At 39.9% G+C, this 14,111-nt stretch overlaps 1 protein-coding gene across 9 annotated transcripts in view; it reads right to left on the bottom strand.

The window, feature by feature from the left end:
- STRN3 (striatin 3) overlaps window positions 1-14,111 on the bottom strand; it is a 71,803-nt gene that overhangs the window by 33,434 nt on the left and 24,258 nt on the right. For 3 of the 9 annotated variants that reach the window (XM_084844168.1, XM_084844187.1, XM_084844223.1), the window contains exons 3-9: window positions 13,310-13,383; window positions 12,095-12,176; window positions 11,566-11,745; window positions 9,562-9,694; window positions 7,518-7,659; window positions 3,012-3,122; window positions 487-666 (exon numbers count right to left, since the gene is read on the bottom strand). In XM_084844168.1, coding sequence (XP_084700294.1) covers window positions 487-666; window positions 3,012-3,122; window positions 7,518-7,659; window positions 9,562-9,694; window positions 11,566-11,745; window positions 12,095-12,176; window positions 13,310-13,383 — 902 coding nt within the window. The remainder of the gene's footprint in view (window positions 1-486; window positions 667-3,011; window positions 3,123-7,517; window positions 7,660-9,561; window positions 9,695-11,565; window positions 11,746-12,094; window positions 12,177-13,309; window positions 13,384-14,111) is intronic. The other 6 variants (XM_084844213.1, XM_084844233.1, XM_084844243.1 and 3 more) reach the window with 3 other exon arrangements.

Genomic DNA, 14,111 nt, shown 5'->3' with positions numbered 1-14,111 from the left:
AGCTGAATATATGCATGCCCCTTTGCTGCTGAGATGCTTCCACCAACAATACCCCCACAAGCCCAGGGCCCCAGGGGGGAGGAAGGGGGGCCTCATGGGAGCGGGGATGAAGTCAGGGTTGTATCTGAGCCCAAAGGGTCCCAAAGCAGCTGCAATTCTGAGGAAGAGAGGCAACTCATGGGGGAGGAACTCTCTCAGACTTCAGAGGCGCAGCTGGAGGGGGAGCCCCACCTTCTCACATTCTTGGGAGTGACAGCAAACCAGGTGTGGAAAGGGAGGGACAACCTGAATTTTTAGATGCGAGGCGCAGATGCAGGCAGAAGTGAGAGATCGTAGGGGCCGAGCTTCGGCACGCAGCCCGATTGGCTCGACGTCAACAGCTGTGCCCAGAAGCATCACGGGAGAGGGGGAGATCTTCCCCTCCCACCCCTTAAGTTCAGAGAATTGCAGCCCTTTTCCCAAACGGAGATCAACTGACATACTAACCCTTTGCAACCCTAGATGGCTGTTCCTTTGTAGTTTCTCTGAGTCTCAAGCAATTAGCATCTGTATGCCTCATTAGGATAAATGGAATTAAAGCCTTGGAAAGCAGCCCTTTTGCCTGAGTGTTGATTTTGGCTATTGGAGTATTCAGTAGGCAACAGGGGAACCTTGACACCTTTTTGGCTGAGGAGCAAGATAAAAAAAACTTTAAATAAAATATAGTATTGTTGCATTGTGTATATTGTTAGTTGCCTTGGTTCTGCTAAAACCTGGGTATGTATTTTTTACATATAGTCATTTCCCTTTAATAAATCAGAACTATTCTGTGGAGATTTATTTGCTGAAAGTGTTATTTTAGTTTCATTACCTGGGAGTATTTCGAGCACTAACACAAACAGCTGTCTGTTGCAGAAAATAAAATAAAAAATCTTTCAGAACCTCGCTCTACATCTTTCTGTTTTCTGAGGAACTGTAGCATGTGAACTATTTCTATATTTCCTTTAAAATATTCAAGTTTGGCAAAAACCATTCACTATTCATCAACATTTTATCCTAATTACTTTCTAAACATTAAATACATTTTAAAATATCTAGTGACTAAACCAAAACATATGTTATATAGTAGTTTAGATCTGGAAGAAGACTGTCTTGAAATATATACTGCAGTTCCAACAACTTTACAACAGATGTCTACATACTGTCAGCAGAGTGAAGCTATATAATGGACTAAGAGCATTTCCTAAGAATAATGTAATTAGTATGAGGTTAAGCAAATAATGCAGAGAACATGCAACATTAGTTTTAAAAATAAAAAACATGCACAAATCTATTTATATTAAGACTTTGCATACAAAGCCAAACCAGCATTAAATACTTTATTAAAAGAGTACAAAAGATTTCCTTTCATGACTGAGCTCCACCTAAGACCACATACTTGGAAATAAATCTCATTGACGGGACTTGCTTCTGAGTAAACGTAGTTCGGATCTCGCTGTAAATGTCATATCTGCAGACCGAGTATGTATTTTACATTTAAGTTTCTGGTACCTCAAGTTTACTTTCAATCTTGATCAAAGTTTCTCTGTTATGTAGCATTTATCAAACTTTTAAAACTAGCTACCTTCTAAACTTATGCTACTGACCGAGTCTCCCAACCTTACTTGCAGGCTTCATTTCAGCAAATGAATACACAGAATCCTTGTATACAGTTCCATGTATGAAGTCCACTGCTGTGCCTCTAAGAATCTGTGGACTGGGCCACGAGTCCAACACCACTATAAGAAGCAACCAGGCCAGGCCATCTCACCCTAAAATCAGCAGGAGGGGAGTAGTTGATGTGGCCAGAAGCTCCCACATGTTCTTTGTCTTTCTGCAGCTTCCATGGTCAACATAGCAGTTTTGGCAACTACAACATTAAAACCTCTACTTCTGGGCAGAAACAGTCTCTGCCTGCTGCAGAATCCTTTCCCTCGTTGGAACTTTAAGCTCTCACTCTTGTGTCTTGCGCCACCACTCAGTTTAAGAGCCACTACTCTCAAGTCCTAACTAGGAGATATATGACTGCTGCTGACACCATCCCAGTAATGTCTGTGAAAGAAGGTGCATGACATTTCATAACCACACCAATGATGGAAATGAAGCTGCAAAACTAGGTTTCAGTTCAGTTCAGATCCACAAGCAGATTCAATAGACCACCAATGGAAACAGCTCCTTCTCCACTGATGACTACACTTTTCTTGAGTTCTCCATGAATTGCAGAGAACTTAGGGGAGAGAAAGGGTTGGAAGCTTCACGCTGGCGCTGCAGAAGCAGCCCAAGAAACTCTTCCTGGTTCTGCCAAAGCCCTGGACAAAGTAAAACCAAGACCAGCATTCTCCCAGGTTCCCTCTTGTTTCTTCCATTCTCCAAAGTCCAGCACAAAATGTGAGAAAAGATCCTGCCCCTCCTGAAAGTCCTCTGCAAGTGCCAGAGGATTTGGGGAAAGAACTGGGTTTTATTTCATTTGAGGCAGTTTCTGCAGACAGCAGTAGCAGTGTAATACAAAACAAGACTCTGAGGCAAAGAATTAGGAGAGGGGAGGGTTTGATAGTGACCAAATGCAACAGCAGACTAGTAAGCCAAGCCATACTTTGTAGACCCCTGTTAAAAATATTCAGAATTAATGAAAAATTATCTGTTCCATGTAGTCCTTTTTTTAAATATCACAAAAATTTGGCAAACTAAGTCAGAAGAAATACTATTAATTTGTATTTGGATTAGATTGCAAGTCATAACTGTCTTTATAAATTATTTCTAGATAATACTGAAGCAGCATGTTATTCACCTCCTGTACCCTACCCAAGGTTCAAATCTAAAATAATTTCATTTTAGATGAAATTTTGATTTGTAGATTGATCAGATGGAAAGTTAAAGTTGGTTGCCCCCCAAATAAAAAAGTGTTAAAATGGAGGGGAAAAAGAGAACATATTAAAAAAAAACCTGTTCTCTATGTGATTCAGAAAGTGTCAAGATTCAGAATCTGCACTTACTCTTTACCCCTTTCTTCCCCTTTCGTTCCTTCTTGTACTGTTCCTTCAGTTTACTTATTAGTCCCTGGTCTACATCCCAAACCTCAGCAGTTGGGGACAGGTCATCTTTGTCTACATGCAGCATATTATTGAAAGAAAAATAAATCAGCAATTGGCAATGCAAGCTGTCTGTGAGTGTTACAGGTTAAGTATCAATCAGAAGTGTTATTCAAATACATTTCAGTGTTTTAAAGGTGCAGTTTCTATTTTTTATGTAAAATGCTTCAATTTTGGTCATAGTTTTTTTTTTTTACAAACTTACTTTATGGTAATTTGTCAAAAATGCAGAAGACATTTGAATTTCTTTGTATTCACTGATATAAAAAATTAACGGTAAAAAATTAACATTAAGAAAATTAATGCATGAATTACTGCATCTTTAGTAAGACAATTTTAACAAATTATTCAGCCAGACTTAAATAAGCAAATAAAGCATGCGATATCACTCGTGAAATGTAACTGAACTGTCAGCACCATTGTTTACAAAAACCACCATGCATTTTCCTTCTGCTATTATTTTACATGCAACAAGATTTAGTAGCTCTAAAATGGATCTAGATATAAACATAAAGGGAAAGTGTTCATCTATTAAGGTTATTAAAAACATTAATACAAATCAAGACAGTTTGGCATACCACAGAATTTTGTGTTTTTACTTGTTGACATTTCCTTCCTTTTTTTTCATTATAAAAGGGCAGCAACCCAAAGATAATATATTCTGCAACCCAACCAGCCATGGCAAATTAGGGAAAAACTGAAATGATGGAAGAATAGATTTATCTATGTCACATTTTAAGTGATGAACATTCATGTATTTAAATCCAGATTATAAAACATATTACATGGAAGTTCCACTGAAAACACTGAGCCTTTAATGAAATATGTTTGTGTACAATGTTATTTATCTTAAAGCATGAATATAGGCACATGTAATTCATAGGTTGCAGTAAACTCAGGACACTTCCATTCTTTAGCAAGGTGACGGAAGTATGTGTTCACTTTAGTGTACCTGCTAGTAAGCATGATCCAAAGTGGACTTGTATAACATCAAGGCTGCAATCCTGCAATCACTTACTTGGGAGAAAACCCTACTAAACTCAGCAGTACTTACTTCTTTGCATGTACAGGCCTGAGGCGCTACTTAGAAAATATATATTTTTAAAGGTTTCCCAGTCAGGTTTCCTTTGCATATAAGGAATTCATGAGTCTGTCAAGGCTATGTGTTTTAATCCCGCCCCCCATATAAGTTTTTTTTTATCATTTTATTCAGTCTATGCACCTGTGAACAAGACAGTGCACACCTCCAGGATAATGCCCATGAGGCGCTGAGGAATAGGCACATGCTTTCTTGTCTACCCACCTCACTGGAGGAGAAGCTAACTAGGGAATTGGGAGGTCCTATGAAATAGAACCTGGCTGGGTCTAAAACAAAGAAGAAATCTCTCTCTTTACTTGGCACCATCTATATCATATGAAGGGGCAGAAAAAAGGTGCAAATAAAACTGAGGCTCACTCCTGATTTCACCCAAAGGAGCTACCATCTGAAAAGGTCCCCAAAGTCCAGCGCTCAACCAAATGGTATGACTTTGTTTCTCCTTCAAGTGAACAATCTATTCAAAAATAGTAGAATTCCTGGTTTAAATGATATCTTTAGCAATGAACTTTTACAAGAACATTTTAACTTTGTTTCCCTTCAGCTAGAAATCAACTATTAAATAAATTATTGTGATCCAGCAAAAGGGTGGATCACAGCTGACTATGGGAATGCTGCGTGCACACAGGGCTCAACTATATTTCACTGAAGGGGGACTGCAAGTTTATTGGCTAAACATGTAAGATAAACACTTATTTAAAACATAAAAGAAGCTACCTGAAACATCTGAAGAATTATAGCTAAGAAGTAATTACAAGCAATAGGTTGAAGAGATTATTTTCATGCTAATTGGTGTCACGACATGCAAGCTAACTCTTTATTCAAAAATCTGCTTAATGAAGTCTGTTACAGCAATCATTACCTACTGGCAGACAAGGAGGAAAACATGGACTGAGCTCACACGCCCAACACCCTTCCCAGCTGACTGGAATGAATCCTTTTACAACACCCAACTCCCTTCTCACTTGACTATTAGGAAAAGATGCCAGGACTTTACCAAGGCGGCCATGAAAAATGCAAAGGTTCAATGCTGAAATAAATTGTCTTCACTTTCCCAACCTATCAGGCCTTCGTTCCTTACATGGACTATCATCACTGGAATGAGGAAGATATCCTACTGATAATGTTAGAACTGTGCAAATTTAACTAATCAACTCTTTGCCCAACTGGTAAAAACTATTCTAGTGATGAAAAAGCCCTACCTTTACTGAAATATTCCCCATCTATTCCTCATTAAGAAAGAACCAATTTTAGTAGATGGAAATTTTGCTTGATTTGTGCAGTTTTTAAAAATCAGAAGCTAACTACGTATGTGCAGATTTGCATGTATATCAAGAACACTGCTTGAAGCGGTAACAAGCTCAATGGCTTAAGCCCACCCCGTTCAGGTGGGTCTCCTGATCCTCAGGAGAGTCTTTTCAGGGATCTTTAGGGGGCTGCAGAAAGGAGGGGTGGGAAAGTCCCCTTCTAACCCCTGACATGACTGCTTCTTGGGATTCTAGTCAATATACTGAATTGAAGGGTGAAAAACAAGTCCTACTAGAAGGCAAGTTGCTGCTAATGCAGTATTTGAATCCCCATTATCAAAATAAATAATCACACAAGATAAAAAGCTGCAGACCCAACAAGACTTGCAAATATTTAGGGCAGTATCCAATTGTGTCATTTCATTGGCACAAATGATGTTTCACTAGTGGAAACTAGGTTCTGAACTATGCACAAGAGGAGAATTCAACTAAAGTTACGCTTGTGCAAGTGTGATTGCCCAAGCGGCTGTGCAAGTGACTGCATAACCATTTCCACAACGAACTGTGCAAGCGTTAACACACAAGCACTTGCACAACAGAAAGATATGGTGGAGCTCCATCAGTGCTATTTGAGTTTATGGAATTACACCATTGGATACTGTCCTCAAGAACAACATGGAACATGTCAACACTGGGCTCTGAAATTTTACAAACAGCAGTCTTCAAGAAGTTAGTGTTTGTTCTTTCTCTTTCAAAATTCTGAACTGTTTAGATAGTAGCAATTTGAAGTGCTGCAGGTTAATACAAAAAATGAATACCATTACTTAGAAGAGTAAAAAAAAATGTTCATCACCTGCTGCTTTATAAAGGTAAGCGTTCACAGTTCCAATCGAGAGAAACCAATCCACACACAGAAGCATTTTGACATGCAGATGAGCTCACTGCCAGAACAGTGCAGCTCTAGAAGAGATAACTCTCAGATCTGATATCCTAGGTTCATGAGCAGCACAATCATTATTTATTAATTATTACAATTCTTTACCATTCCATAGCTGAAGCTCTCTGGACAGTTTACAAAACTTAAATCATACTGCTAACAGGTGATCAACGCTTTGAATTCTACAGTTCCAAATCGTTATTAGACAGTCACAAAAGGAAACAGTCTGGAAGAACAGGTGATCAGCACTCCATGAGAGCTGCAGCAGGCACTGCAGACTTTAGTTGCATATGGAGTTCCTTAGATTGGGGCAAGTGTGATCAATTTAGAAAATGAAGTTTACTGTTTGCAAAATAGGAAATGAATAAACGGTACAAGAAATTCAAAGTGAAATGTTTGCAACAAAGCTTTCTTTATGTTGCACAACAATACATTCATACTCATTCTCAATTATGATACCATATTTGGAACTATCACTGGTACCTTGACCCTGAACATATTGCTTGGAAGCAAGTCCCACTGATTTCTATGGAACTTCCAGGTAAATATGTTTTTCATAGCATCCTAAAATACTATTTTTATATTATCACATGATTTTAAAATTCACTATATTCTATGCGAAAACTAAACTATTTAGAATATTTGGCTGCCAATTTTATCAACAGTAAATGCACCTGCTTTTAACGTCTGCTTCATAAATATTACATTGTCTTAAAACAAACAAACAAACAAACAAACAAAATACAAAACAAATTGCTTAAAAAATACCACCACCAAATTGACTGCCAAATATGTTATTTGCTTAAAGAGGAGAAGAAAAGCAGAGGATAAATGATAAGAACTAAAAAGTTAATCACCAACCAAGCTAAAATTCTGAACACCATTTAGAGCGCTTAAGATATTGGGCGCACAGGGAAAATAATACAAGCAGAAATAGAGAACATATTTAAATCTGAGTAATTTAGATTAATGTAATTAAATAATATGGAACCTACTGCTCCTTTTTCTTCCCAATCTCCATAGCATCTGACTACCACAAATAACCCAATCCATATTTGGTACATACACATACATATATGTATTTGTTATCTTTAAATTTTAATTCATGATTATTCATTTGAGCCTCTTACCCCATTCTGTCCCATCCCCTGAACTCCGTGCCTCTCCAGCTCCTTCTCCATCTTCTGCTGTTACTAAGAAATCAAATTCTTTCAAGGCTTCTTCTGTATCTGGGTCATCTGTAAGGTCAGCAGCTAGCCCTTCATTTCCAATCTACAAGTCGATTATGACAAAATCAGTATTAAGGACAATATGGCTTAGGAGGACAATTTTATTTAGTTGTGTCCTCCACTGCCCATACACACACATCCCGAGGAGTGCCAATTGATATATTTTTTGTATAAATATTAGGCAGTTACGCAGACTAACTTTGTTAATCTAAAACAGAGGGATTTCTACATGAGAACACTGCAGTTCATCATTACCTATAGTAATGAAAGAGGATGTATGTTTGTCTGTATCACCATAGCTCCAAGAATCGAAACTTAAGACACCTGAAACGTGGCATGCATACTAAGGGGACCCTAGAATTGTGTGCCTTCAGGTCATTTGGTTTTTAAAAACACATTTAGTTGCTGGGAACATGGGTGGGAGGGAGCTGTTGCACTCATGTCCTGGTTGTGGGTTTCTTGTCAACAGCTGGTTGGCCACTGTGTAAACAGAACGCTAGAGTAGATGGTCTGATCCATCATGGCTCTTTTTATGTTCTTAAATGTGTCCGTGTGTTTGAAGCCTGCAGTATCATCTTCAGTCACTAGGTGACTGAACCAGTCTACAGCTTTCCAGTCAAGACAGTTTGAAGCTGGGCCCCAGGGGGGCGGGGGGCAGTCTGAGGGACAGAGTTATAAAGCTGCTGCCCCACAGCAACCTTCAGCTGCTCCCCAAAGCCTGCATGACTCCACCCACATATCCTCTTAGAGAAAAAGCTGCTGTTCCCTGGCTTCTGAGATTGCTATTTTCCTCCTATTAGGGGCAGCAGAGAAACAACAAACTTGGTGGTGATCATTGGGGGTTGGGAGAGGCTTTCACCTCCACTCCCCCCCCCCCAAGCAATCTATAGATCTCAGCAGGTAGTAAGGAGAGGTTAAAGCTCCCCATTCCTGCATGCTGAGATGTGTATGGAGAGTGTGTGTGTGTGTGTGTGCGTGTGAGAGAGAGAGAGAGAGAGAAAGAGAGAGCGCTCCTGGCCTCCCTGCAGACAGTGGATGCAGCACTTGGGGCCCAAAGGTTATGCATCCCTGATTTATATGGGGTTAAATGGAGCACATAACTGCAAGGAGTTGTTTTAGTGCATATAAAGGAGACACACTAGTCCCCAACCCCCCAATATTATCTGAATAAACATGTGGCTCATTGTAGCAGAGAACCAGACAGCCAACTAAATGAGGGAATCTGGGAGGCAGTTATAATATGCAGTAGATAGATCACTGAGCTCTACAAAAACGTCATATGTAACCAAAACCTCAAACACAACTTATTTTTATGCATGTTATATTTTGCACCAACCGCCCTACATTATTCTCATGACATTGCCACCAATATTAGGGGAGGAGACTACTGTTCTGCAGTCAAGCACATGCTTTGCATGCAGAAGGTCCTCAGTTCAATCCTCAAGATCTCCAGTTAAAAGAATCAGCTAGCAAGTGGTGTGAAAGGTCTCTGCTGAGATCCCAGAGAGCTGCGGCTAGTCAGAATTGAGAAATGAATGATGCTGGGTTGAATGGAAAATATCACATCTTTCCTACAAGGATTTCAAGGCAGTACACATGGTTCCCCCCCCCCCCAATACCCGTTCTATCTTCACAACTCTGTGAGGTGGGTATAAGTCAGCTTCCTATGTTAATTATTTCAATATACCAAGTACTTATTCCGGTCATTTTCAGCCTACTTTGCTTCAAATTAGGCAAGCATTCAGAGGTTATAGCCATAAACTCTTCAAATGGGTACAAAGAACTCTATGCCAAAGATCTGTGGGATTAGTGGCTATATACTGACTGAAGGGGACAAGCAATACCCAGATGGTGGCAATAAGATGACACAATAATACTCTCACCCAACAACCTATCTGCACTTGTTGGGTGTTCAACAAGGCAATAAAATAAAGACTTTTATTACTTTGTGTTTTTTATTTATCCGGTGTTTTTCTTTTCCTTCTGCAATATCTTCTATCATGTCACTCTCTTCTTCTTCATCACTATCATCTGCATTTTCCAAGAAATTAAATGTTTCAAGAACATCACCAGGGTTCCTACAAAAGAAAATTTCTTACAGTGTCAGCAAATACCTATGGCTCCTTCCAGAAATTAAAAGATTCAGTTACATTAAGTCAGGAAAAAACTTAACACATTTCTAATTCTTAAGGTCCAAGGGAATCAAGCATCTGGGATTTTTTAAAATAAAGTCCTGGCTATAACCACTTCCTGATTTAAAGTAAGTTAAAGCAGGAAGTTAAAAGGTGTAACTTTCTTTTTTATAAAACATTAGATTTCATGCAGTTAAGACTCTCACACATGAAACTACTTTAATAGTGAGCCAATATATCTAATTCTTCCACAATATGGTAGAAGCATGGCATTGATAAATTATTAGTTGCCAGCTGGAAGAAAGGACGAAAATAACCATTAACATTTGCTATCTGCAATTTACAGGTTAGTCAGTGTTTGTAAATCAACTGAATAATAACACTGCTCATTTAGCTTGTCATAAGAACAAGCTAAATGAGAGGGGAACCTCCGGCCCTTCAAAGTTCCCTGTTTGGCCTGCAAAGCCTCCTTGAATTCCTCCAGGGGGAGGGGCTTGGTCTCCAACCCCTGCCCTCTGGAGGAATCCCTACTGATCTCTGATCTGAGATCAAGATAACAGCCGGGATGCAGGTGGGGGGACTTGGCTAGCAGTGGGAGGAGTGGTGAACCTTCCCAGCACTCGCTAAGTCCATTTGTGTTGTGTTCGCTGTTCCCATGGGGACAATGCACACTGCTGGAAATCTGGGACTCAGCAGGTGCTGAGACGAGCAGCTGTTCCTCCCAGCACTGGCAAGAGTCCCTTTCTCCTTGCTGAGTGAGGCATGGAACCGCAGCATGGAGAAAGGCAGGCTGGGGGAGGGGGGGAGGGCCTTGATGCTAGAAGCTGCGCCCACTGATGTCATCCAGCCTGCAGAGTGCCTGGTGGGGGGAATTTCAGTCTCCCACCTATAACCGGTTTCCCACCCCTCATATAGACCGTTTTCACAATGATAGTGATAGTTTCTGCATTTCCTTCTGTTAGCTGTCACTGCCTGTCCCTTCTACATTATGCTTAAGCCTTATTAATCTACATTACAAATGTATAATTACTTCTACAAATGTCCACTTTAAAAATGTTCATCAACTTACTAGGAATACACATGGGGCCCTAAACTTCTCATACTAAAAGGACTGGGATGGCTAAGTGCACGCTAGCTAGTTGCAAAGAGGTGAGGCTGCAGACATTTTAAATTCAAATATTACAGAAAGCAGCAGATATTTAGAATCAACAACACTTCTTCATACTGCTTCAGATGGACCAATGCCAAGGATACACTTATGGTACGATTTCACACGAATACAAATGCAGAAATTGTGCACAGATTTCAGCATCTTGGATCTGAAGCTTAAGGCTTGAAAAGCACATTGGCTTTCTCTGGTAAGAGAAACATAGCAAAGCTAAGTAGGATATCCAGGTGTCTAGACTCAGGGATATAGTGCTCTGCTTAGCTCCTTGCCCTTTTCTTAAGACTAAAAAAATAAAATAATGAAAAACTGGCAAATATATGTAAATTACATAAACTATACAGGTTACAGAATTCAACTCTTATTGACCCAGAAAAAGAATATCACATTCTTTTTTTTTAGTACTAACTACAAACAGCCCTGACCGAGGACTATTTGCACTAAGGCTGGAAAAGATGGTTCTGATAAGCATTAGCTTGATAATGATGTGGGTGTAAGTATGGGTCCAAAGGACTCTCTTGGTGATGCAATATGGCAAATGCATATCAAGCGTAAAAATGGAATATATTTCTTTCAGAAGAATGAATGACTAGGTATCTGTAGTAACATTCATTATCAGAAATAAGCAATTAAACATGCAGAATATTCTCACCTTTTAATGTCCTGTCCCTTTTGTTTTGATGCTGGAGATTCTCCTCCATTAAGAATCTGTTCTAAGTTTTTTGACTCCACTGAGCCATTTGGTTCTGAACTGGAAAGCCCAAGTAAAGACCTTACCCTCTGTGACCGTACATCCAATATTGTGTCCGTGTAACCTACTTCTTGAAGGTACCTAACAAAGAAGAGAAGATTATCCTTACACACACACACAAACATAAAAGCACCCCCCTCTAAATAAGATTCATTATATGATCATTTAAGGGATAGATGTCATTGCCAAATTGTTTAAGGACTGCCCAAACCCTATGCCATTCCTCTTCTTTTTTGGCAGCTTAATTCACACAATACTCCCAAGTTTTTAGGTTGTTGGGTCCCATGTAACATTTCCCCCAAAGAAAAAGACTTAATTTAAATTACTTGTTGCTATGTACTGCATTTATGCTAACACACATGCTCACAAAATGGTTTCAGAACAAAAGCATGTGGTATAGGAAAAAACAATATACTAAAGTAGCACTTACTGTCTTAATAATTGTCTGCCTTGTTTCCAGGTTAACTGACTATTATGAGGTACTGTAGGAACCTCTGTATCTTTGGTTTCTTCTGAAATGCAAAGAATGCTTTAGTAACAAGTTTGCTGGTCTTGTACAAGATGCAGCACACAGAAGAGTAGACATCACTTATTTATTTTAAGTCCTGTCCCTTTTATTTTGATGAAGGAAATTCTCCGTTAAGAATCTATTCAGAGTTTGTTTTTTGTCTCCATGATTCATTTGGTTCTGAAATGAAACTTGATACAATGATAGGCAACAAAGACTTAAAGATCTGTGGTGCCCTTGTAGGGTCCCTCAGACTTTTTAGAATTTTCAGTCTATAGTTTTTACACGTGTCCTAAGACTTGAACCTGAAACTATTTCTATTTTCAACTTGTATGATTTCTAAGGATACATTTAAAAGTGCAGAAAAAGCATGTGCTACAGATAGTCCTGGACTGTATCACTTCAGAATACACATGGGAATTTACATTTGAATGCTCCCCCATGATGGAAGTGCTATACATGGGAAGCTACATTAAAACTGCATCCCAGTATGCAAGCTTTCCATGTGCATAAATATTCCCTATCTGCAATTAGGGGTCTACGAAACCCCGCTTACCTGTCTCTGCCGGGCTCCACAGGTGGGGAGAGGCGCTCTGTCCCTCCCCCCGGAATCCTCGCTGGGGGGGGGAGGCGCTCCGTGCCTCCCCCCCTGAATCCTGGCTGGCCCGCTCTGCTCCACGGCCAAGCCGTGGAGCTGCTGGCCAGCTCCGCCCGCCCGCAGCCAGACATCCAGCCACTGGGCAGCCCTGCAGGGATGCAAATGGCGGCTGTCGTAGCTGCCATCATTTGCGTCCCTGCAGTGAACCGTGATAGGCTACGTAAATATTTACGCAGCCTATCACGGCAGGGGGAAAACCCCAGCGTACACAAATGGCGGTAGCAGCCATTTCATGTTACAAGTGCCCTTACAAAGAAGCACAAGAATTATCACTAAACCATATTTATAAATTGTAAAAAAAAAATCACTCTGCATAAAGAGAAAGCCATATAATAAAACTAGTATAGAATTCAATTCACTTTTCCTTTTAACTGCTGATGTATACAAGGACACTACTAACAAAGATTGTAAAGAGACGTCTCTTTATATGTGGCCAATAGAAGAATTTAAACTAAATCCAACAGTTACAAATAGATTACCTGATTCAAAAGTTGGCATTTTCAAGTCACCTTGGTTCAGTTCTGTGCCATATTTTAGTTTATGATATTTTGCCCTTAAAAGTTAAACATAAATATATTCATCAGCAAAGAAAACAAATTTCCAGTGGGTTGCGTCTAAAGCAGTGTTCATACAAAGAAACTTACACAGGGGGAATCCTTGTCCCATCCTTCTCAAAGCATCCCCAATAAAAGCTTGTCCACCAGGTCAGGGGAGCTTCCACAAGCTGCCTCCTACCTCAGGAGAGGCTTTTGGGAGAGAATTCACCTCTACAAGCATCCTTGTGTGTTGCTTTAGATACAACCCACCACAAACTAATAAGCTGTTAACTACATGTCCACACTGACCCGGTTCATATAATCACCACAGCTTAAACAAGCCATTGTGGCTTGTTTAAGCTGTGGCACGTGCCAGGCACCATTTGCCTAATCGTGTTGTCTGAACCTGGGTGGTATGGCTTGTTTGAGGGTTGTTTCCCCCTCAAATAGCACCTGGGTTAGGGCGACGTGACAAGCCACACCCGGGCAGGTAATCGGGCAAATGGTGTCGGGCATGTGTCATGCTTGCTTAAGCTGCGGTGATCATGCAAACTGGGCTATTTCTGGTTATTAGGGTTTCTGTGTTTTTAAGTAAGAATCACAAATGTACAATTGAAATCGTTTTCTCATTTCTCCGGCTTGCAAAACAGACTTACATGACTGTGCATACAGCCTGCAAAATTATATTTTATTATATGACTACGTGAAAAAAGGTCATAAGTGCCAATGGAGTCGGTCAAGTTCT

The sequence above is a fragment of the Heloderma suspectum genome, chromosome 1, assembly GCF_057233095.1.
Source record: "Heloderma suspectum isolate Gila_16-S chromosome 1, 16-S_ref, whole genome shotgun sequence".
Taxonomy (NCBI): Eukaryota; Metazoa; Chordata; class Lepidosauria; order Squamata; family Helodermatidae; genus Heloderma; species Heloderma suspectum.
This window is presented reverse-complemented; position numbering and strand designations above follow the sequence as displayed.